Raw genomic sequence first — 24,566 nt, forward strand, 5'->3', positions numbered from 1 at the left:
TTCAAAATAAGATTTTCAGTAGGAATAATTGAACCCCTCACACACCTTTAGCAACAATTACGTTACGTTTATCAAAGTCTACGGGTACTTTAAAATCATATCTAAAAATCCTTTTCCATAGATTGTTTTTTACAAATTTTAATGACAGTTCGCTTTAACTGTCATATTAGTACTCAACACACATAACTGAACTGTCAAGCAAATTCAAATTTATGAATATTTCAACTCGATTCATGTGACATTTGTTCGTTTCTTTACGTTTAAATGATTGTCAAAACGTAACATGACGATAAATGCGTGGTTGTGAAGATTTGGCATAATTTCCTATTTTTTGAAATTTTGCTTTACAGAAAGATCTGTCAAACCAACGTTGATGTCAAAAGTGGAAAGGAAATAATAAAGAAAATGTATACACACTTCAACTAGTCTTAGGTACTTGTAAATGCAAAAATATATACTAATGGTTGATAAAAAAAAAACAGAAACCTGACTCATATAGAAAAAAAAAACTTGAAATTAATTTGTATTCTTAGCACTTTACCTTCATTCTTCATATACACATAAATTCATACATACGTTAAGTCGAAAAATCATTAAGGGATACGAAAAAAAAAATACTAGCTGCGAGTGCAAATTGTGCTAAATGAATTAACATTTATTATGGAAATGAATAATTTGTTTTATGTGGCGTCTAAGAATCCGGGATAAGATTATATACGCGGAAAGAACTATGAATCACAACAGACACCATCACAACAAGTAGGCACTTAAAGTAGAAGATAGGTAATGTGTAATTTAAAGTTGGTGATTTATGATACAAGATCATTACTATTAACATAAAAATGAGTATAAGAATAAAGTTCATCAGCTTTTTCCTGTGTAATTTTAAAATTATCTCCGAAGATAACCTAAGCCTTTACAATTTACAGTTTTTAATTTAAAACAGACAGACTGTTACAAAAAATAATTTTAATTTTCCTAACGTTACGAATACGTATTAAACGTAACTTCGTTGCCAGGATTTGCAATTTAAGATAGTTATGAAAAAAGCGAACCATTCGTTAAATTTCTGTTACACTTCAATGAAAATTTTAGTAGTAATGCATGGATAATTGATCATATTGAACGCATCTATGATGATCCTACGTCATTTCTTGAACTAAAGCTGTAAAAGTGTAATCAAACAGTGTTCTTCGATTTGACATTTCGAATTATCCAATAAGATTCTATTAGACTAGTTCAGCTTATTGATGAGTCAGAATACTAAAACAGGATATATAAGGTTTTTTATTTGCATTTAAACTATGATTCAACCTAATTTTGCAAATAATAAATCTGCAAATAAACTTAATTCAAACTTGGCTTTTAGTATTTTTTTCTCAAATCATATTCCAGTTTATATCTATACAAAAAAATCAAATATTTACTTGAATTGCCAAAACAAAACAAAAACCTACAACATACTAGTCGCAAATTCCTACGTTTCCAGAGAAAAGTTTAAAAAAAACAAAAAAAAAAAATAATAATACGTCATTTAGAATCTGGCAGCTAAATGTGTGTTTCTATGTCGTTGTATAGCTTTTTAACGACGTCTGTTAAACCTGCGTTGTACAAATGATAATTTTTTTTTGTATCAAAATGTTTGTTCAAATTGCATTTTTGGTTTCCACCTTTTTTTTGTACAAAAAAACAATAATATTTTTTAAGTTGTATAGAGATAACAAAAAACAAAAAAAAAACAAAAGAACAAGGAACAAGGAAAAGCATTCAGCGAATAAATTGAAGATCCAGCTAAATTAATGCGACACACTCTTAGAATTTTTTTTTTCTTTCTTATTATTGCTTGATATACCTTCTCTGAAGATGGATAAAAAACAAATATCATTCGAAATAAATTTAAAAAAAAACTGGTTTTTGGAAAAATGTATTTTTTTGTGTATCACCTTTTTTTTGGATTAAATCTGGTTTTTGATGGTTTTGGTTGGAGGTAAAGGTTGTTTATTTTCTTATTTCATTTTTATATCTCGTACCTGTTTTTCGTTTCGTTTTGATTTTTTTTTTGTTTTTCAACATTTTCGAAGATAAAACTCAAACTCCCTCTTCTTAGGTAACCGACAACGACGATCAAGAAGACAACATGACATAGGTATACAGGTAGTCTTTTTCAGTTTTTTTTTTTCATTTGTACTGTTAAAGGTCTGTGTATCTGTATAGGCCTTTAATTTTAGTTTGCCTTTTTATTATTATTTGTTTCGAGAATATTTGAGAAGGTCCTGTTTCAGAAGGTACCTTATACCTTTACACGCGTCGTCATTTTCGTTTGGCTTGAAATTTGTTTTTACTTTTTCTAATCCCTTAACATTTTTATATATGTATTCTTTTGAAAAAAAAAGGTTTCATGTGTTTTTTTTTGTTCTTTTATTTTCTTCTTTTGATTCAAAGATAAATATCTCATTTCAGGGATTTACCTGTTCAACTTTGTAGTCTACCTGAGATCAGAAATATATGTATTTTTTTGTATTTGGTAGTTGTTGAATATATGTAGGTAGGTACCTAGTACCTGTTTAATGTTTTCATTTCGTGCAGTTCATGCTGATGTTTTCAAAAAAGAAAAAGGAAAAAAAAAAAAACAGATGCCCCAAGGGAAATAGAAGGAACTTTTATTACGACATCCGGCAAAAAACAATAATTTATCTATCCATTGTTCCTTTACTCACTGTTTTTTTTTTTTTTTTCTTCAATAAAATATCACCATTGGCCATTCGCAACTTGAATAGATTTGAAACCAGATCTCGAACTATTAAATTTTGGGCAGTGCCATGAGCACTGATCTCAACACTATTTCGGTAGTGGACTGAAATTTAATATAACAACGCATAGAAGCAAATTATTTTATCATACTAAACAAGAGAAAGAGAGAGATAGATAGATTACAAAACTTCTTCAATTGAATTCAAACTTTATTAATACCTAATTTAATTTCGAATTATTGACTACATTAAAGTAGTATTCCAAAATGTAAAACAGTAACAGAACATGTATCAGCATAATTAAGTCGAAGGAATCTATATGCTTCCCTAGTTTTAGAAGGCGTCATACTAAACACCAAAATATATCTGTTATACACACACTGTCATCCTATTTAAGAAGTAGTAATGTCAATATGCATATATGACGGTGTTCACATTGGTATTAAAAGAAACTGTCAAAAAAAGTTTAAAGACTTTAAAAGTTTTATAAAATCCTGCCTCACTTTGCTATCTCTTTCACCATTAAAAAACGTAAAAAGTAGACGGAAACTGAGTCATATAGACGGTGTTCACATTGGCCTCACTCCGTCGCGTCGTCTCATTTTTTACGTTTATGTGTTGCTGTCACACTTGCACTTTATGATGAGGCAAAAAGAGGCAGGAAATTTTAAACTCATTTAAAATCTTTGGACTCACATATCTGTCAAAACACTGTCATATTCTTCAAATGTCATTAGCCTCCAGTTCTATTTGCCAAGTTCTGTTTGTTAACTTTTTTAAACAATAAAAAACAAATTCTTTCAAACAACGCTCGTTCAAAGTAATTATTTATTTTAAAAACGTTTTTGGATTAAAAATTTGCCCAAATTTTTCATTTCCATTCCCATTAAGTCTTTTAATTCCTAATTTCGAATATGTACAAAATTCAGCTTGGTCACTTAAATTTATACTAAAATTGTCTAATTGTCTGTAATTCCTAACCAAATTGTATTTTTTATCAAGAAAAGATATACGAGTGTCTACCTTAATAAAGTCCAAGAAGTCAACAATGCGATAACTATTTCCTAATTTTATATTGAATAAAGCCAATACACCTCCTCGAAACCAACTCCCAGTTTACAACAAGTGAGAAACGACAAATTACTTTTAGACTTTTTTAAGATACAATACTACCTATTCCTATATATGTACATAATATTTTTTTTTTGTATATAATAACCACAGTATCTTGTTATACAGTGTTATTGCAGCAGTTTGCAATGCGAATCTTTTACGTCGGTCGTCAGCCGTCGACGTCGACATGCATAGTATCTATAGGATTTGAATCATATAGAGCTCTGGTTAATGCTTTGAGACCAACTTGACTGGTTTGGTTTACTGTTTCGCTGCTTAAGCAATGAATATCAACTCTATATAAAAACACTGAATTGGGATTTTGGAACGTAAGACGAGATTACTATACATACATAATATCTACGTATTTATACTTACTATAATATAACATTGGCGTGGGAAGTAAAATACAGGTTTTTCAACCGTATACGAGTTTTTTTTTTTTCCTCGTATTGATATGGTTTTTTTTCCTTTTACTTTCCTATAGTCTTCTCGTTTTATAAGCTGGTTTTCTTGGTTTGTTGTTGTCGTCACACATTCAGAAGAGACACCTAAACCACAGAGCAACTTAAGTTATGTTATGTCGGCGCGCTTCATAACACACGAGCTGTTTTATTTTATTTTATATATACAGTGCTGTGAAAAACATTCCGGATTTTTTTGTCATTTTCATCAAATAAAATTTTATAACTCAAAACTGGATCAAAATATTGTTTTAATATTTTTTCTAGATCGTTAATATATCAGTTAAGGAATTTGAACACAAAAAAATGTTCTTTAATACATTCAAAAATTTTAAAAATTGAAAAATGAAGGAAAGTCAGAATTTCGTCTGTGCAAAACTAACCGGATTTTTCAAGGATTTCGATTCTCGGTGTTGAGGTAACGGTTTTAAGCGCCATTTCTGTAAAATTTTTGTTTGTGGTGACAAACAAAGTTGTTAGCTTTATGAAATGTATAAATAATTTAATGGAATAACGGATTGTAGTCATAAAATTCGTTACTTAGTCGTAAAACACATTCAAACCGAAATAAAACAAAATGTTATCCCATTGGGATGTTGTAAATTGCAACGTCAAGTGAGTATGATATCGTCAAAAAGTAGAAAAGAGAAAAATCAGTTGAAGCAGATCAGTTGGGTGGATGCCATAACAAAATATCTCTAAAAACTGATAGGCGAATAAAGAGTTCTTTGATAAAAGATCCGTTTGCGACTTCTTAAACGATTTATGAGGAGCTTAATCTGCCTTCAACATAAAGTACAGTAAGGAAGGCTTTGAGAGATTTGGTCTTAATCTCTTTCCGCTCAGAAAAAAGTCATTCCTTAATACTAAGCATTGTCTAAAAAGGTAGGCAATTAAAGGATCTTAAAGAAAAACTTTAAATTTTCAAATAAAAATACTTCATCATGGTTGTATTTACAAAAAATCATCTGTATTGCTCGATAACAAAACGGAAAAATATGTTTTTCAATGATAAAAGCAATTTTAACTTGTTCTATTCCGATTGTAAAATGGCAGCCAGGCGCTCAAACATGGACATGTTTGAAACCAAAACAATATGCTCCCTACCGTGAAGCACAGCAGAGGATCATTGACAGTTTGGGGTTTTTCTAGCTGCAGGCTCTACCCCGTTACACAAAATCAACGGAATTATGGATCATTTCCACAATGGAGAGATGTTGGAGTAGATAATGGCTCCATAAAAGGAGAAAGAAATGCCTTTACATTGGCTCTTCCTGCAAGTTATGATGCCAAAAATTCTTAAAAGCTCGTAAAAACAGTAGTTCGGGGTAGACAATACTCCTGGCTTGGAATAGCCGAAACAATTATCCGACTTGAACCCGATTGGAAATTTGTGGGCCATCTTTAAGTGACAGGTAGAGAAGGAAAAGCACACCTCAGCAACTAACATTCTTGTAGCTTTTAAAAATGACTAGGAGCATATTCCTAGTTCTATGTTATTTAATTTGTACGAGTCCAAGCCTCGTTGGTGCCAAGCAGTTTTAGAAAACAAAGGTTTCTGAACAAAATATTAACTTTAAGCATAAACATTAAAAAATCCGGTTAGTTTTTCACAGCCGAAATTCTGGCTTTACTTCATTTTTCAATTTTTTAATTTTTTTGTATGTGTTAAAGGTCTTTATTTTCTGTTGAAATTGCTTAACTGATATATAAACGACCTAGAAAAAATACTAAAGCAATATTTTGTTTCAGTTTAGTGTTATAAAATTTTATTTGATGAAAATGACAAAAAAATCCGGAATGTTTTTAGCAGCACTGTATATATTTTTTTATATTTTCTTACATAAATGTAATTTTGCAAGCCTATTTTATTTTGTTACAATGTGAATATTGCAATTTTGCCAGTAGTGGAATAATATAATCGTGGGCCTTAAGAACTAGTCATTTGAAAAAGTAAGTAAACAGTACTATTTACTACCTTATTTCATTTGTTTAAGGCTAGAGACACACTCGAGATTAAATAATGAAGTGTCAAAAAAGTGACAGTTGTACAATATTGGTCTTGATTTGCTGTTTTAATGCTAATTCTATTGTTTTGACAGATGAAACTGCCTGAAGCAAGTACTATGTTAAAAAAAAAACACCCTTTAAAATCTAACAATATTTAAATTTTTTCCTAAAATATCCAAATGGTATCTACACTTGTTTTAAAGGTTAAATAAGGTTGATTTTATTGATAAATGTAAAAATAATAAGTATACTAAATAACTGGAAATTTACCAAGTATTATTTGTTGAGTTATTTTAAAAATAAAAACATACACATTTCAAAATCAACTGTGCAAATAGAGAGAATTTTATGCAACATGTATTTGTGTATTTTTACAAACAAAGGTATGCAAAAAATGTTATCTCAATAAATTAATCATCAACCAACTTCAAAAATCGGTTAAGTATATAATTGTTACAGTAAATAATATCAAATTATTACCTAACAAAGTCAACGTAATTTACAATGTAAACTGCGAGTATTATTTATCAATATAGAAACTGAGATATCTAGCTTATTGATTGTTGTTTTTTTTCTTTTTTACGTTGACTTGTTTTTATTTTTTTGTTCAAAGTACAATCGTGGTCCAGACATGTTCTGATCTGGATCATATCATGATTAATAAAACAAACAGAATTTTATTAGGTTTGTTTGGTAACTTTTTTTTTAACAAAATGTTTAAAATCTGTTAAATGTTTAAAAAAGAGTAAAATTATCTCAGAAGGGGTAAGAAAACTTGCTACAGTTTGCTTGCTGAGACAATAACGTTTGGACTATCAAACAGACCAACAGTATTTTTTTTATCCACCCCTTAAATTTACCATAACCGTGGTGAGTTTATAATAATGTAAGGGTTAGTGTTTTTTAAGTGAATAATTGAATTTATTATTTTTATAATAAAAATATGTTTGAAATAAAATAGGATCAGCTCTGAGAAAAATAACAAATAACTTAATGTAACTTAATGTAACGAATAATTCTACGAAAGATATAAATTTTTAATCCTCATTTACAATAGTTGTAAACAAAAATCCAACCCAAGGGGTATCTCATTATTACATGATTGCTACTAAATATTATAGCTGTATACTTTTTTGTTACACCACTTAAAAAATTGCAACATTGTTTTGAATTTATTTGAAAAGTTTATAGTAATTTCATTCGATTTTTTGTTCCTTTCCCTTCGTCTGGTATATTGAATAAAAATACTACGCAGAGCAAAGGAACATTAAAAAAAAAAACAACACTTTTAATGCATTCAACTTCCGTTCCAGATAAACCATGGTATTTCATTGATTATTCGAATGATTTTTAAATGTTTTTTTGTTATTCTGTTATTGTTTTGTTATGTCTTATCAACAAACTCTAAACTGTGAGTCTCGTGTTTTGTTTAATGCATTTATACAAAATAATTTTGTATATCTTTTCCTATCATTTTACATGTAGTAGAGTAATATGTATGTGATGATATTCGATTTTTTTTTTTTTTGCATTTTAAGTAAGTTTACTCGAACTTTGAAAACAAAAAAAATATATAATGAGGTGTAGAGTACAATAACTGACACTCACGTTGACAGAAAATGTGCAGTTTTTGCATATTTTAAGGTGTAATCGATTCCAACAACTTTAATAATTCTGGTTAATGCATTTTTTCTTGTTGTTGTTGTTGTTATTCTGTTATTGTTGTTTCTATAAATATGTAATTTATACTTTGATTGTGATATCACAATGAGCGAAAGTTTAAATACACACTATAGCTTACGAAATAAGTGGCTCATTGAATCAACTTAAAAGCTATTGACTATAGACTAGTCATTTTGAATTTACTTGTAACTCGGAATTTAATTGTAACGAAATAAGTAATACTTACAATCTTTATAACACAACTACCAGTGTTATAAAATGAAGCAATTGCTTATGATTAAACTTTGCCGAGTGCATAAGGTCTATATAAAAAATGATAAGGTAGTACAAGGTCGATACTAAGTTTTTCAATTGGTCTTTTTTAAACAAATTTCATTTTTTAAAAATAATTTTTGACAGTCATCACTTAAGTGAAGATATATTTTAAAATAGGTCAGTGTAAATAAAATTTCACAATATTAGTGTCACTAACTCAACTGTCAACTGGGCCTTAAATTCCCAATATTCTTAGGCTATTTTCATAATTGGGTAAGTTGCACTTAAGTGGCAGATCTCGTAAACATAAGTGTCATAAACACAGCAAAAGTGAAAATGAAAACTAATGGAAACACTGAAAATCTAGGATATTAGATTTATGCTTATTAGCAGTAACAAAAGTACAAAACATTTTCACATTTTTTTTTCTGTTTATCTGTTAAAATATGGGCATGCTCATATTTGCAATTTGAAACATATGTTCGCTTGACTTCATGCATTCATTAATTATCTTTTCTTATTTTCCTTATTTTGCAATTTATAAATTAACCTAGTCATACCTAACCTATCACATTTCTCTGTTAACGATTTATGAATGAAAAAACCTTAGCAGACACTTTTCTACCCAATATGAAAAAAATAAACCTCAGGATATTTATGAAGAATAGTGCTGAAATAGAAGTTTTCTAGATAATTGTAATAGAACCTGTGTCTAATAGATCATTGTTATCTTTGTCATGGCGACTGCCTGTCGCTTTATGTATTCATATTATACCGATCATCTTAGCAAAACGATACCTATCCTACATTTATCATGACATTTTTCAAGACGTTTTTTATATGACGCGACATGAATATTAGTTAATTGTTATTGGTGGGTAGACGAACAGAGAGACGAATTGAAGATTATAATTTGTAGTTATATTGGTAGATATCTATATAAATACGTAGGTACTTTTCATACATGTTTTTGTCGAATAATAATAAGTAATAATGAATATTTTTAAGCTACTCACCATTTTGTTATTAAAGCAGTCAAACACAGTCATATAGTGTATTTTGTGTTCCCAATCTAGTACATTACCGGGTAACATTTTTGACGTTTACGAACTTCCTTTAGTTGAATATAGACTTGTGTTGGTTAACATTTTGTTTTTGTTCATTAAAGCATTGGCAACTAATTTGAACTAAGCTACGGTTGAAAGATTATTTTTTTAGTTGCACTTTCGGCAAATAAATGTTTGACGCTGTCAACTGTAAGTTTTGAAAATGTCACTTTTCAGCTAGGCCTGTATTGTATGTGAACCACACTATTGATAATATTTCGTTTGACAGCCGAAGACCACCATGAATCTTATCGAAATGGTTCTGTTTGCTTACTTTTTTTTTTAAGGAAACTAGTACAATCTATTATAAAATACTACAAAAACACATGACTAAAACTACTCACACTGAACTATGTTTGATAGTAATGTATAATTAAAATTTTTACCAACTGCCTTAAGTCTTACATATACATACTAAAATACCTATTTATTATCACAAAAAAATATTCAAGACATTCAACTTGTTGCCTGTACTTGTTTTTTAACATAAAAAAAAAAACAAAACAATCGAGTCACAGAGAAAAACAAAATTAAATCGTTTATAGCCATTGTGTTCTTGAATTCGAATTAATTATAATAATTATTGTTGGCTCAAAACATTCCCATTAACAAACTTGTTCCACAATTGTAAATAACATTGATTTAATTCATTCCTTTGAATTAACAATAATATTAATTAACATTTACAAAAAAATGAAAATATTTTATTGTATAAGCTATGGAAGCATCTGCAAATTACAACAAAAAAAACAAAATCATAAAAAATGTATAATAACAACATCCTGTTTCACATTGTATGCATATCATCGTCATTATCGGCACCCTGTGCGGCGGTTATTGTCAGAGCTCCCACCTTGAGAGTGCTAAGATGAATGTTATTGCTTGTTCTTGAGGTACTCGTATATCTCTCTTGTCTAAAGTGGCAAGTAAGCAAAGCAAATTTAAGAAAAGTTCAAAAAAAAAAAAAAAAAGATTATAAAAAATCAACACAAATATAAATAAAGAATAGAAGAAACGAAAAATGCAAATAACATACACACTAATATTAACACGAGTATTATGCATGCATGTATCATTTTTATTAATAAACAAACAGATATGTAATAAAAATTAAAAGAAAAAAAAAATAATCAAGAAAAAAAAACAAGTGTGATTGTGAAACGAAACGTTGCCAACAATGACGGATCTTTGAAACCGGTATTCCATTATTTACTCAAAGCTGCTGCTAGCAGCAGTAACACCAACTCGATAAGACATACATCTCGTTGTCGACTAGCACGAGCACCACCAGCGCCATCAATGCCTCCAGCGATGTTATATAATTTATTTTCATTCAGAAAATACAGAAAATCATGTGTTCACACCTTTAATGAGGTGATTTTGTTTGATTGCTTCAATATCGAATACAAATATAGAGTTCGAACAAATGTGTCAAAATTTTATCGATATCAACTAGATTTTCTAAAGATATTCAAAATTTCCTCAAAGTTCACCTGTCAATGCTCGATTAAGTAAACAAACACACTTTATTTAGCAAAGTACTTCTGTATTAGAAAAGTACATCTGAGTATTTTGCCAACTCTAAAGGAACACGACTCGAAATCCGAAATTCACACTAAACGTGTTTATATTTACATTGCTTGGTTCTGTTTGCTTACTTCATTAGATTAAAGGAATTGAAATGGGTAGGTTTTAAATAAATTCAAAACTTCATACATGTCATGTTTGGAAAATTTCAGAAGTGATTTGTTGAAAAAAGGGAAAAACTGAAAACGAAGGACAAAAAAATTACTTGCTGAGAAATAGAAATTGTGAATTTCAAAACTCACGTACTTTCCGTTTCACTCAAACATGTAAGGTATTCAAAATTACCTACCTAAGCTATAACAACACTGAAAGCTCCCCTTAAAAATCTGGCATATGGGTAATTCCCCAAGCACCAAACCTCAAGCCTTGTCACTGTCGTAGTTTCCTACTTCTCATCTCATTTCCCTACTCATCCAACAAAAAACCACCATGCCATAGCAAGCACGATCACAAGCATTCTATTCTCCTCTCATTTCGTACATATGCTCCCTCTGCTTTTATCTGTCAATTTGTTTTTTTTTTTTTTTTTTTTTTAAACCAAACTCAATACCAAGACCAACTGTGATGTGTCGTTAAATATACAGACATTCACATAAATGATTGCTCTTTCAATATCCGCTTAAATGTTATTGCTTCGTCTTTAGCTTTTGAAATATTAGCAAATTTTGGTTGGCGATATTTTATCTCGTTTTCTTCCTCCATTCACGCAATAGATGGCAGTCAAAAAAATTACAAAAAAAAAAAAAAACAAACACAAAATCTACATCCGCATGGGGCTAGCAAACATTTGAACATTTCAGCTGTTTGCTATAACTTGCTAGTTTGGTTATACGATAGTAACAAGATGATGACGATGTTGATTATCATAATGATGATGATGATGCGTCCGGCTAGCAGCTAAAACCTAACCCACCAGGCCAGGTTATGCAACTTTTTCTTACAAATGGTTTGTTTCTTACCTCATCTTGTTTTTTTTTTGTACCACCTCGGCTTGGAGGTATTATCCAAATAGACAAAAAAAAAAAAAAAAGTGACGATGAGCTGCTTAGCCAGTCGTAGAGAGAAAGGAAACACATTATAGCAAAAGATAGACAGTGCCACCACCATAAACAGAAAAAGAAGCGGAAAAACTTAAACTCGTTTTTTTCTAATGAAAGGGAAACGATCATCATCAAAATGTAAGAAAAAAACAAACAGATAGAAAGAGAGAGAAAGAGGGATAGATAAAAAAGCAAAAACAGAAAAAAAAAAGAAAGTAAATCATTTCGCCGACTTTGTTGCTGCCACTTAGTTAATACAAAGCTGCTGGCAGCACCATGGTATTATGTTGTTGTTATGACCGACCTGGCCAGACTTGCATAATTTCTTGTTACAACATCGAAAATGTAATCTCTTGGGTCTTGACTTGGCTATTAAAAGATATATAAAAATTTTGTATACTTTTTAGAGCGTAAAAAAGTCATTACATGGAACAGGCCTAAATATAGGTATGTTTGTTTAGCCAACGAAATGAAGTTTGAACTAAAAAATATTAAGGTTTAAACACAATTTTATTTCATATTTTTTTTTTATTTCCTCCATCACACACTCTGGGGTTAATGGCTAGTAATTTTTTTAGTGTGTTTGTTTTTTTTTTCTATTTTATTTTTTTTATTTGTCTTTTTGTTTTACCTTGACACTTTTTTTCAGTAATGGTGTGAAGTAATAATGCAAATTTTATGTGAATACAAAAAAAAAACATGTTTAAATGCAAAATATATGTAAATGACATTGTCCAAAGTGGTTATAGCAGCTTATAAAATTAGAGAGACCTAAAAGTTGCACGTTTATTTTTGTAGTTTTTAATCGAAAACAAATTAAATTCATATCATACCTACGTAGGTAATAGGTTTATTGAATAAAATATGACATTTCTGTTACGATCATTGACAGAAGATTCAAGGTTTTTTCTTTATTTGATATCTATTGGTTTTTGTAGTTTTTAAACTTGAGTTTTTGCTTTAAGATTGTTAATTGGCTGATCCTCATTAGGATGATCTCCAAGAAGGTAACTTTTCAATCTTTCGTGACGTTTTGTGAGTGTTCTAGCATTTGCTGCATTTTGTTGAAAAACAAGTTTTGAGTACTAACAAGTAGCATGTACAAATGCTACAAATGTGATTGCACAAGTGACATGTGAACATTTTGACATGTGCCTTATAATTATGTAAATGCCAGTTTTTAAGTTACATACATACATGTCGCTTGTTGCATACAAACATGTGACTTTTTGATCGTTTTCGCATGTTTGGTGTATGTTCTTATTGATGCTAACGTTTGAGCCAATTAAAATCTACATATTTGAAAAACATACATTTCGCCTATCTGTTATATTTTGGCAAAAAGTTTAAATATTAACTCCGAGTTTTAAATAAATGTCCAATGTATTTTTCTTTCAATTATTTCTTGAGAAGTGTACGTACTTGAACTTTTTCATTATAAAAAACATTCAAATATTTTCTATTTCGGTATTGTGAATATGGAATCAGAAACTACGTCGCCTCATATTGTTATTATTTTGATAAGGCGATAATTAATAATTTCTTTGTGTATTTCTCTACATGTTATATGGTTATATATGTAAGAAGTATACATTTTAAAGTGACTTGCTTGTTGTTTTGAACTAATTTTTTTCTTTCATAAAATGATTAGATTACTTTGTCATTATCTTATCAAAAGTAAGTAGGAATATATAGGTACCTACTCTCTTACTTGAATGCTTGGTTTCTTTTTTTTTTGTCTAATATTTATTGGTTAACAATTTCAAAATTTTAATCCACATTACATAAAAACATCATCATTTCATTTTGTTTAGCAAAATTATTTAATTAGTTTCCCTTAACATCTTCAGCGTTAGAAAAAATTAAAAAAAAAAAAATTTATTATATCTATGTTTTCATTTTTGTTTCTTTTTGTATTGCAAAAATACAAATTGATTAAATGAATAATAATTTTTACCATGACATATGTATGCTATGGAAGTAAACGAAACACACTTTTTTGTGGGGCGTCTCTTATTCAGAGGGATTATTTTATATATTTTCTTTTTTTTTCAATCTAATGAAGTGATATCATAGAAGTTTAATAGATCCATCGTTGTATATTGTGTACCATTAATATTTGATACAAATTTGTTGCGTCATAATAAACAATGAATAGAAGAAAAGAAATATAAATAGGTTTATTTGGATCGAATTATAGATTGAAAAAATGGCGCCCAACAAAAACTAAACAAAATCTTCCCTAAAGCTTGCATTAGCCTTAGCGAAAATTAATTTTTTTTTTGTACTACAACGAGGCAAATAAGGATATAGCTACACCACAATAAATCTTCATTTAAAATATGTAAAAATAAGATTACTTATTAAAAATCTCAGGTTGAAAATAAATGTTCAGTGGAAACCCTTTAAAACTGAAACTTGTTACTGATCGTTATTTATTGAATTTTTTAAACTTATTTAGCTTAAGTTAAGTATCTACTTGTTTGTTTATTTGTTTTTTTTTTTTTTTTTTTGTTTCAGAACTTCTCTATATTTTAGTTTTATGCACTTTATTTAACATGAATTCCATTCAATTTATTATCACAGTTGTTTTACATTCTTATAGGGTATTTTTTTTTTTTTTTATTTTTGTTGCCATACGTCTTTTTATAGCTAGTTTCATCATTGAAACAAGTGTTCTACGAAATAATTCGATCAAATATACATAGTTGCGTTATTATTATTCTTGAGCTTCAACAATGTTTATCTTAAAAATTCATCTCGATTTTAGGAGAATTGAGAACATGGAAAATTTTCTACAAAATGTATGTTTATGTGATCGTACATAAATAGGGTATAATTGTTTTTAATTTGTGAACACCTTCTTTCTAAACTGAAAAATTTGTAAAAATGTTTTTGCCGCAAATGACGAGTTGCTCCTTATTCCCCTATTTTAATCAAATAAAACAAATAACAAGTGTAGTTCAAACTAAGCAACACACTTTGAAGAAATTAAGGATGTCAAGGCTTGAAAGACAAGGGTCTATTTTCGTAAATTGTTATCAATTTGTTGTTTTTGACAACATTCACATATTTCTGAACAGCTTCGAAGACACATTTTTGTTGGGATATAGGGTTCGGACAGTTTTGGTTGAAAATAATTCAGTTCTTATTTTCTGTTTATTGCCGAAAATTCCATTTATTCATTAATTTAATTTTCTTAAAAAAGTAATTCTAAGTGACTCATTTAAAAACTTATGAAATAGCCATTTGGGTTTACACCTATCTACAAGTATTTATAATTAAACACTTACGAAGTATTAAATAATAAAATTGTCTTAAATAACCTTTAGCCTTAAATGTATAGACAATTCATACATCCAAGCTAAGCCATCATGATTAATTCATTTTCTTATCATTTTAATTTAAGATAATAACGTGTGTTATGATTAAATCGAATGACGTTTGTCAAAGGAACCCCAATCAAACTTAGATTAAATGCAAATTTATTTAATACGATAAGATACGACATGAAATATACTAATCTCACAAACGACATTATCTTTTTTTAAATGAAAAAAAAAGCGATAACTGCCTTAAGAGCTTTGAACAAATTTTATTTCAAATTTTGTTTATTGAATTGCTTATTTTTTACTGATAATTTAATTCTTTATTTTTGATTCAAAAATGTCTGGAATATTACTATACAGGGTGTCCCAAAAGTAATGGATCAAACGAAATATGCTGATAGGCCAACTTTAGGGCTCTCAGAATTTAGTAACTTGTTCATCCCAAATCCTTACGGTTTTCAATTTAATGCAGTTTTTGTGAATTGTCGAAAAATCTCGACTTTGCAACAGTATTTTGCTTCCTCCGGTCATAATTGATTTTTGTTTTTTACAATTCTTTCACTAAAACATTGGCTAATAAGAATAAATAATTATTTAATCAAAATATTTTTTATTTCATACGCCATTTTGCTGCAAATTAATTAACAGTTCCATGTTTTATAAAAACTCAATTACTTAATTTTTTTTCAGAGCAACACACTGCAAAAAATTTGTATGGTGTGACACAGGTTAATTATTTTAAAAACTTGCCGTGTTATTGCACTTTTCAAAAATGTATAAAAGTTTCCAAACTTGAAGTTAGAACAAAAGATATTACAATTTTAATGCAACAAAACAGGCCTTTTCAGAGAAAAATAACAAAGAAAAATAAACACATTTCCTCGACTGTTGTTTGTTTATTTCTTTTTGAATAAAAGCCTCGATTTTTGTTTGTTACTTAGCTCTGAAAACCCCTGTTTTTTTGCATTAAAATTGTAATATCTTTCGTTCTAATTTGAACTTTGGAAATTTTTATACATTTTTGAAAAGTGCAATAACACGGCAAGTTTTTAAAATAATAAACTAGTATCACACCATACAATTTTTTTTCGGGATGTTCCTCTCAAATAAAAGTAAGAAATTGAGTTTTTATAAAACATGGAACTGTTACATAATTTGCAGCAAAATGGCGTATGAAATAAAAAATATTTTGATTAAATAATTATTTCTTATTATAAGGCAATGTTTTAGTGAAGGAATTGTAAAAAACAAAAATCAATTATGACCGGAGGAAGCAAAATACTGTTGCAAAGTCGAGATTTTTCGATAATTCACAAAAACTGCATTAAATTGAAAACCGTAAGGATTTGGGATGAACAAGTTACCAAATTCTGAGAGACCTAAAGTTGGCCTATCTGCATATTTCGTTTGATCCATTACTTTTGGGACACCCTGTATAATATTTATCAGAATGATTCACAATAACACCGTTATTCTTATAATAACAAAATATCCATATCAAGAAAACCTTTATTAAAAATAAATAATAATAAAAACGACACATAAATATTTTTGTTAATGCACAATATTAACCATTCTAATAACAAAATTGCGTCATTCATTATTTTTTTAAGATAAAGATTATAAAATTAAGTAAATTTTTGTACATTTATGTACATATTTATAAATTTAACATACAGCTAAATGCTACTTCCGTTTTTGTCCAATAACGTCATCGATAAATTAAATATTTTAACACCGCTCGTTTTGTCCATGCATTATAATTTTTTTTTTTTTTAATATGCTAGTATCATGAAATGCAAAAAATATTTAAAAAAATTAAAAGAATAAAATAAGCGAACAGATCTTTTTCTTAAAAAATTGTATATTCATGCATTTTGGTAACGCATGTGAAGTAAACTAGACTAGTTCAGATTCTTGGGATCGCAAAATTGCATTTTTCTTATAGAACAGCGGAATTATGCTTAAAGAATAATGAATCAATTTTAATCAATTTTTTTTTTATAAATTTACTGACTTTACTGAAAATTGAGATTGTTGTTAGAACTTAAAATGTGAAAGCATTCATACAGTTTCTGTACCTACTTGCTTCCAAAGTAACAAAAAATAGCACATTCATCAAAGTTCAACGTTTAAAGTTGAAGAGGGACATGTACTGCTTTTTGGTTAAAAGTTTTATTCCGATTTATAGTTCCCTTTCTATGATCAAAGTCGATATTCATCGAACAAGTTAGTCAGTCAGGCCACGACAGAAACAACCAACGACTTAAAACAAACGCTACACTTTTCCCGTTGCCGCAGGTACTTTGTGTAGAGTTATTCTCTTAAGTTATAAAAAGGTGATAGCTAAAAAAAAAACACCTTGGGTTGGGAAATCCCTAAAGCTTAAATTAAAGATCGATAAACATATTAACAATTAAGTAAGTAAGTAACATTAACAGTTCCATTAAAAAAAACCAAAAAAAAAATGTATATGACTGCAAATGTACAAATAAATTGATAACAACTGTTGTTTTCATTTTTAATTATTATTGCGTTGTCAAATTAAGATCATTTAATTTTTTATTTGCGTCACATTAGTTGATCGTATATAAATTTTTTAAGACTGGTTTTTTTTTATTCAAGGTACAAAAATAGATGGTATTACCAAAGTTAATAGTTAACTTCCCGAGTTCAAATTGTATATTGCTAAGAAGATTGAACAAGAAACAAAAAAATAACATGACTATCAAGTTAACAGGTTTTTTTTTTTCTTCTAGTAATGGTTTTTTGATGTTAATGTTTTTGATCTTTAAATTTAATTTAATGTATGTATAGACAAAGGTATATGGATTTAATATTAATTCTCAAGAAGATTCTTTAATTTTTTTAAACTACATTATATTGGAATGGGAAATTTTATTAAAAGCCTGATAGCCTTGAAATAACATGTGTGAGTTGTATGGAATTACAATGAGTGTATACTACGTGTAAAACAAAACTCGCTTCTTATGATTCAGAAAGGACATTGTGTCTACTGATTTCTCTTCTTCTGTATTACTTAGAACACAAATCTGTTATAAAAGTATGTTCGTTTGCACAATCAAATGTTGTCAAGTACAATTTGAAGAGGTTTCCTAAAAATCAATCTATTAGATTATTAAAATTGATATATTAAAAATGATAGTATGTGATAAGTTACAGAAAGAGCCCCTACGATAACATCTATATTGATAACTACTTTATCCAAAGCAAAGTGATTATTTGCGAATCAGAATTTTCAGTTATATATTTCTGCCTTTGTAGAACAAACCCCGTGGCGCAATGGTTGCTGCTAGAGGTTTTTTTTCGGTTCCTAGCCTCCACCACTTAAAACTGAAAAGATTTTTTCATGGGAACTACCTCTGGCGAAGAATTGACAAAACTGCTAAAAGTATCATGGTCATGAAAAAGTACATCTCTGCTGTTCGAATTTGGCGGTAAATTGTAGGTCCCTTCCATTCTTGCAAATTAATTACAAAAGAATGACTGGGAGTTGTTAGTCTTGTTAGCCTTTTCCTTCAAAAATAAAGTTTCCAAAATGATATTTTGTAATTTTTGCATTGTGTGTTAAAATTTCTGTAGGTACTTTTTCTTGTCGCTTCCAATTTCGATAAAAAAAAAATTAATGCCTTAATGTATGTCTACCTAATAAGTATACAAGGTTCTTCTTTAATTAAAGAAATAAGCTTAGACAATTTAAGTCCCTAATTTAAAACACTTGTAACTATTTAAAGTTTTCGAATAGTCACTTTATTTTAATTCTCGTCAATATTTAAAAAAAAAAAATAATGATTTATTTTATTTTCTATCTCGTAACTCCGTTTGTTAGATTATTATTTGTACATTATTTTGTATTATTTTTAAGTATACTTCTATTCGTATGATAATGTCAAAAACAAGACCAATTTTAGAATATCTTTTTTAGTTTTAAAGGTGTGACCCCCAACTCCTAAAAAGAAATACATACATAAATACAATTTTCAAAATTAATAATATTCCTTTTTTTTTAATTTTATTTTCAGAATCAACAATCATCTATACATTTGCATCAGTCAGCAACGAATGCGGTGGCAAATTCACAATCGAACAACAACAACAATAATAACAATACAGTAAACAACAACAATAATAACAATATCAACAACGCAATGTTGACAGTAACTCATTTGGCATCGACTGGTGTTTCACTTCTTAATTCAAATGTTTTAAATAATAATTTGAATTTGAACACAACCAATCAAAATGGTAATACATCTTCGTCTGTTGCAGCCTCAGCTAATATTATTCAACATCATTTGAATGTGTTGTCTGCACAACAGCAGCAGCAACAACAACAACAACAGCACCAACAACAACAACAGGATCAAGAACAAAAAGCATACATCCATACAGCTTTAACACGTGCTGTATCACATCCTCAAAACAGTGCTGCCAATGTTGTTTCACTAGTTAATACGTTGCTCGAAAATTGCCACCGCAAATTGGAAAGGACACAATCTGAGCCATTGCCACAGGTTAACACATCTAGGTGAGTTAAAAATCTCTTCTTAAATAAAATTTACCTTTAGTTAGTTGTGATTCCGTTTTTTTTACCACGTGTTCAAGGTTTTGAACCATTTGTCCCGCAAAATATTTGAATGGCCAATTTTCTCAGCACATCAAAACTGCACATAATTAACATTAATTTCACTAATTTATTGTTATTATTGAAATTGTTTGTTTTTTTTTTCGTTTTTCTTTTATTTTAAACTGCTTCCCACTAAGTGCATTTAAATAATAACCAAACAAATATCCGCATTATGTTTGCGGTTACTTTTAATTATTGTTTTTCTTTATTATTATTTCCTGGTATTTTTAAAAGTTCTCTTAAACTCACAACTAAAGTCTAAAATTAAAATATTTGCATATTGCATTTTGAAAAACCACTTCCGGAACCACCGGAAGCGGAAACAAAATTTGATAGACTTTAAATACGTGAGCGAATATAATTTTCTTTTTGCTCTATTCTGATAATCGACACTTGTAAACATTGGATTTATTTGTTGCATGAAATTTCGTACCTGATTTTGTGACTTTTCGTTGCTGATTTCAAATTGAAATTAAAAGTTATGTTATTGCATGTTAAGTAGAGCGGGAAATTTGAATTTCTTTGGTGCATCACGACACTTCAACTTCAAATTAGAGAACAGAAGAAAAGTTTTTTTTTTTTTCAAAGTTATCATCATAAAGTAGACAGTTTTAAAAAAATAACCTCATGAAACAGAATAAGGAAATATTTTTTTCTTCAAAATATGGCCTTTCTCAAGAAGGTTTTCTTAAAATATTATGAATGTTCAATTAACCTTATTAGATTCTAAGTTTATTCACTGGGGTTGACCATATCCTTGTCCATTCTAACCAAACTTAATGAAAAACCAAGAATTCTTGCACTTTGTACCTACTCTCTTGAAGTTTTGAACATCAGTAGGAATAACCAAATTTAAATTTATTTCAAAGTCTTTTGCCAATTGACTGTGGAACAAACCTTGAGTTTTTATAATGTTACATTAATACTAATTGGGTCAGCAAAAACAACTCTTATGTATCAAGGCAACAAAAAAAAATATCTTTGATTACAAATAAATGATGTTTAATCGAAACACTTAAACCGTATCACATTTCACACATAAAAGAAAATTATTTTGCAAACGTAAGCGTAACAACCAAAAAAATACTTCCACACAGTTTAGTTTGGCGTGCTTTCAGTTTGTTCGCAGCTCAAATTACCCAATAAATTCACACCAGACACCCAACATAGTCGACGTAATATTTCCTTTCTCTTTTGTTATTGTTGCGAAGTTGCGCTATTACTCAAATACTCTCACTATTAATCCTTTATTCATTATTGTTTTATTTATTTTGTGTATTTTTATTATTTTCAGATACAAGACCGAGCTGTGTCGTCCATTCGAAGAAGCCGGTGAATGTAAATATGGAGAAAAGTGCCAGTTTGCTCATGGTTATCATGAGTTGCGCAACTTACAAAGACACCCAAAGTACAAAACTGAATATTGCCGCACCTTTCATAGTGTCGGCTTTTGCCCCTATGGTCCTCGATGCCATTTCGTCCATAATGCCGACGAGGCACGTGCAATGATTCAACAACAACAACAGCAACAACAACAACAGCAACATCATCAGCAACAAATTCAACATCAAAATCGTATCAATGCTGCATTTGCTCGTCAAAATGCTCTAAACAATCATCCACTACCATTAAGTCCACCGTTGTCAATGTCAACTGGATCTGATCGTGCCTCACCAACTGGCTCTATATCTCTTAGTCCAACAAATTCAATGGGTAGTTTTCCATTTGTTGATCAGATCAGTCCGGCTAGTTCGGTATTTCAAACAACGGCTTTTTCATACAATCATAGCCCACCAGCCAGTCCAAATAGCCCAATGTCACCTGTTAATACACCACCACCATCAATTATTATGACTGGCAATAATAATAACAATAATAACCATCAGTACATTAAGCCGATCTCGCAGACACGCATTTCAAACAAATCTAGCTCACCAATATCAATTGTGGCTAATGGTGGTAATAGCTCAGCTAATAGCACCACATCTGGCAATAACACTTCAAGTGCTGCAAGCAGCGAAGAAGCACGTCTTCCAGTCTTTAATAGACTCAGCTCAACCTTAGATGCTTTTTCTAATTTAGCCCTTTAAGTTGTGTGCTTTGTTTTAAAAATTAACAACAACAAAAAACAAACAAAAAATATCAGGACATTCGATAGAATATGCCATTTTTTTAAAAAATCTATTTTATATATTAACTTTTTCATTGGACTTTACCTTATTATAATAATTCCCGTTTCAAAGCTTTTTTGGAATAACAAACAAAACAAAAACAAAATCGAACTGACCAAATCAATTAGATTGACTATATAAAAAAAAATGCCGCAGGTGAACATATTAGTTCTTATATATCAGCAAGTATATATATATTTTTTAAAAAATTATTTCTGTTCATAAAAAAAAATGTTTTTTTTTTTTATAATAACTATTCTATTATAAATTATGTATCTATATTTTTTTTAAATATTTGAAATTTATTTTTGAAAGATAATTTAAACAAAATTTCCGACGAAATGCCTACACACAATAGCTGTGTATATGTAAATACAACAACAACAACAAAAAATTAATTAAATTAAATCGAAAAACAACTTTTATTGTATAAAAACTTGTTTGGAAGTGATATAAACTTACTAATTTTATTAAAAAAAAAAAAAAACAAAATATCTATCTTTATATTTTTTTTATTTTTATTTGTTAATTAAGAGTCTTGTGTATGTGCAAGAGCACAAACTATATATTGTGAGAAACAATTAAGAAAGAATTTTGACTTATTCTGCTTTTTATATGAGTTTTGAATAATTATTTTTATATTTTTCATGGATTTTAAACAAACATTATAACAGATTAAGAGTAAAACGCATATAGTAAAGCAGAATAGTCTAAATTTCTGAATTTGAATTTTTGTTAAATAATATTTTGCACAAATAATTGAAGAAAAAATCAAACAACAACAACAAATCACTGTTTATATAAAACCACACAAATAATTTTTGTTTAAAAAGAACTTAGCGCAAGACACAAGATATTACAAATTATTATTCTCAAAGTGCCTTATATATATTTTTTTTTAATTTATTATTATTTAATATGATTGTTATATAAGCCTTTCCATATAAACGATTAATAGTTGTAGTGACAAATATTGAAAAAAAAAACAAAAAAAAATGAAAGTTAAAAACAAAAAAGTCATAATGCTGAAATATGCTGTCTTCCGCTTAACATTTATTATTTATAAAAATAAAATTAAAAAAAATCTTCTTTGTTAGACTGTATGGCGAAGATAAAAAAAAAAACGACCAAGAATACGTGTTACCCCATTTATATATTTCCCTTTTTTATCTAGTTTTGTAGTAATTTAAGCCATTTTGCAATTTTTTTTTATATATAATCATGATTAATACAAACAATGTTATTATTTATTTTTCATTTTTATTTTTTTTTTTTTCATTTCACTCTTAATTGCGCATATTTTATTTAATTATTATATTTTTCTGCTGAAACAAAAAATGCTTCTCTGAATCAAAGCGACAAAAAAGACATTTTTTTGAAAATGAAAACAACAACAAAATAAAAAAAAAAAACAAATCTCAAATTATATTTTTGATTTTAGAATCCATCGATTATATTTTATTGAAAAAAAAAATCAAATTCCACTTGAGCTTAATTTGTTTGGACTTTGATAAAAATTTAAATAAAAAGATCCAGTAAAATGTGAACCTATGTTTAGTAGATGGAATCTTTCGATGTATAAAAACCATTTTTTTTTAATTTCATTTCACATTGATGTGTAGACAAGACAAAAACAAAAACACAAAAGAAAAAAACAAAACACTTTTTTTCAATCTAATGATAAGCTGAATTATTTATTGCAAAATCCTTTATATAATTAAACAAAAAATAAAAACTGACATCCCCAGGAATAAATTTAATTATTAATATTATTTAATTTATATAAATAAAACAAAAAATAAACAAAAAAAAGACAAACTTAATTTAAATTGATTGAGAAAAACTCCTTAAATATTGGGCTTCCTAGTTATTTTCTTTAATTTTTTTTTTTAAGTTTAAACACACGATACAGAAATAGACATGGTTTTATAGCATATAAAAATAATAATTTATATTTCTAGTTTTTTTTTACATTGATTTAGTTTATAAACAAAATAAACAACGTATTTAAATATTTTTTTTTATTTATAAATATTATATATTTAAATTATTACATGAATGGAGAATGTTGCATATTAAAAACAAAATGAAATAAAAAATAACAAAACAAAAAAAAAAAAAAAAACAAAAACAACACTGAAACGTTATGAATAAAAAAAAATGCATTATGTCAGGAATAAATAATTTAAATTCATTAGTGCTGTGTGTAAAACTTCTATAATTTTTTTTTTTGTATGTTTAACATTTAAATTTAGTTTTTCTAATGTTTTGCATTTTACAGAGAAAACAATAAGTCAATTCTTCCACTAGTTATTAAGATTAAAAATTAAAAAAAAATACATTTTTTTTATAAATTTCTTTGTTTACATGAAATTTGAATAAACGATATAATATTCTATAAATTAAATTG

At 28.4% G+C, this 24,566-nt stretch overlaps 1 protein-coding gene across 2 annotated transcripts in view; it reads left to right on the forward strand.

Moving 5' to 3' along the window:
- LOC129909110 (protein TIS11) overlaps positions 1-23,635 on the forward strand; it is a 36,051-nt gene extending 12,416 nt beyond the window's left edge. Inside the window, exons 1-3 of one of the 2 annotated variants that reach the window (XM_055986072.1) lie at positions 19,163-19,291; positions 19,381-19,886; positions 21,280-23,635. In XM_055986072.1, the coding sequence (XP_055842047.1) occupies positions 19,507-19,886; positions 21,280-22,075 (1,176 nt within the window). In that variant the 5' untranslated portion in view covers positions 19,163-19,291; positions 19,381-19,506 and the 3' untranslated portion in view covers positions 22,076-23,635. Of the gene's footprint in view, positions 1-19,162; positions 19,292-19,380; positions 19,887-21,279 lie in introns of those variants that run through there. The other variant, XM_055986071.1, reaches the window with a different exon arrangement.
- The last annotated feature ends 931 nt before the right edge of the window (positions 23,636-24,566 follow it).

This window comes from Episyrphus balteatus, chromosome 2, assembly GCF_945859705.1.
Source record: "Episyrphus balteatus chromosome 2, idEpiBalt1.1, whole genome shotgun sequence".
Taxonomy (NCBI): domain Eukaryota; kingdom Metazoa; phylum Arthropoda; class Insecta; order Diptera; family Syrphidae; genus Episyrphus; species Episyrphus balteatus.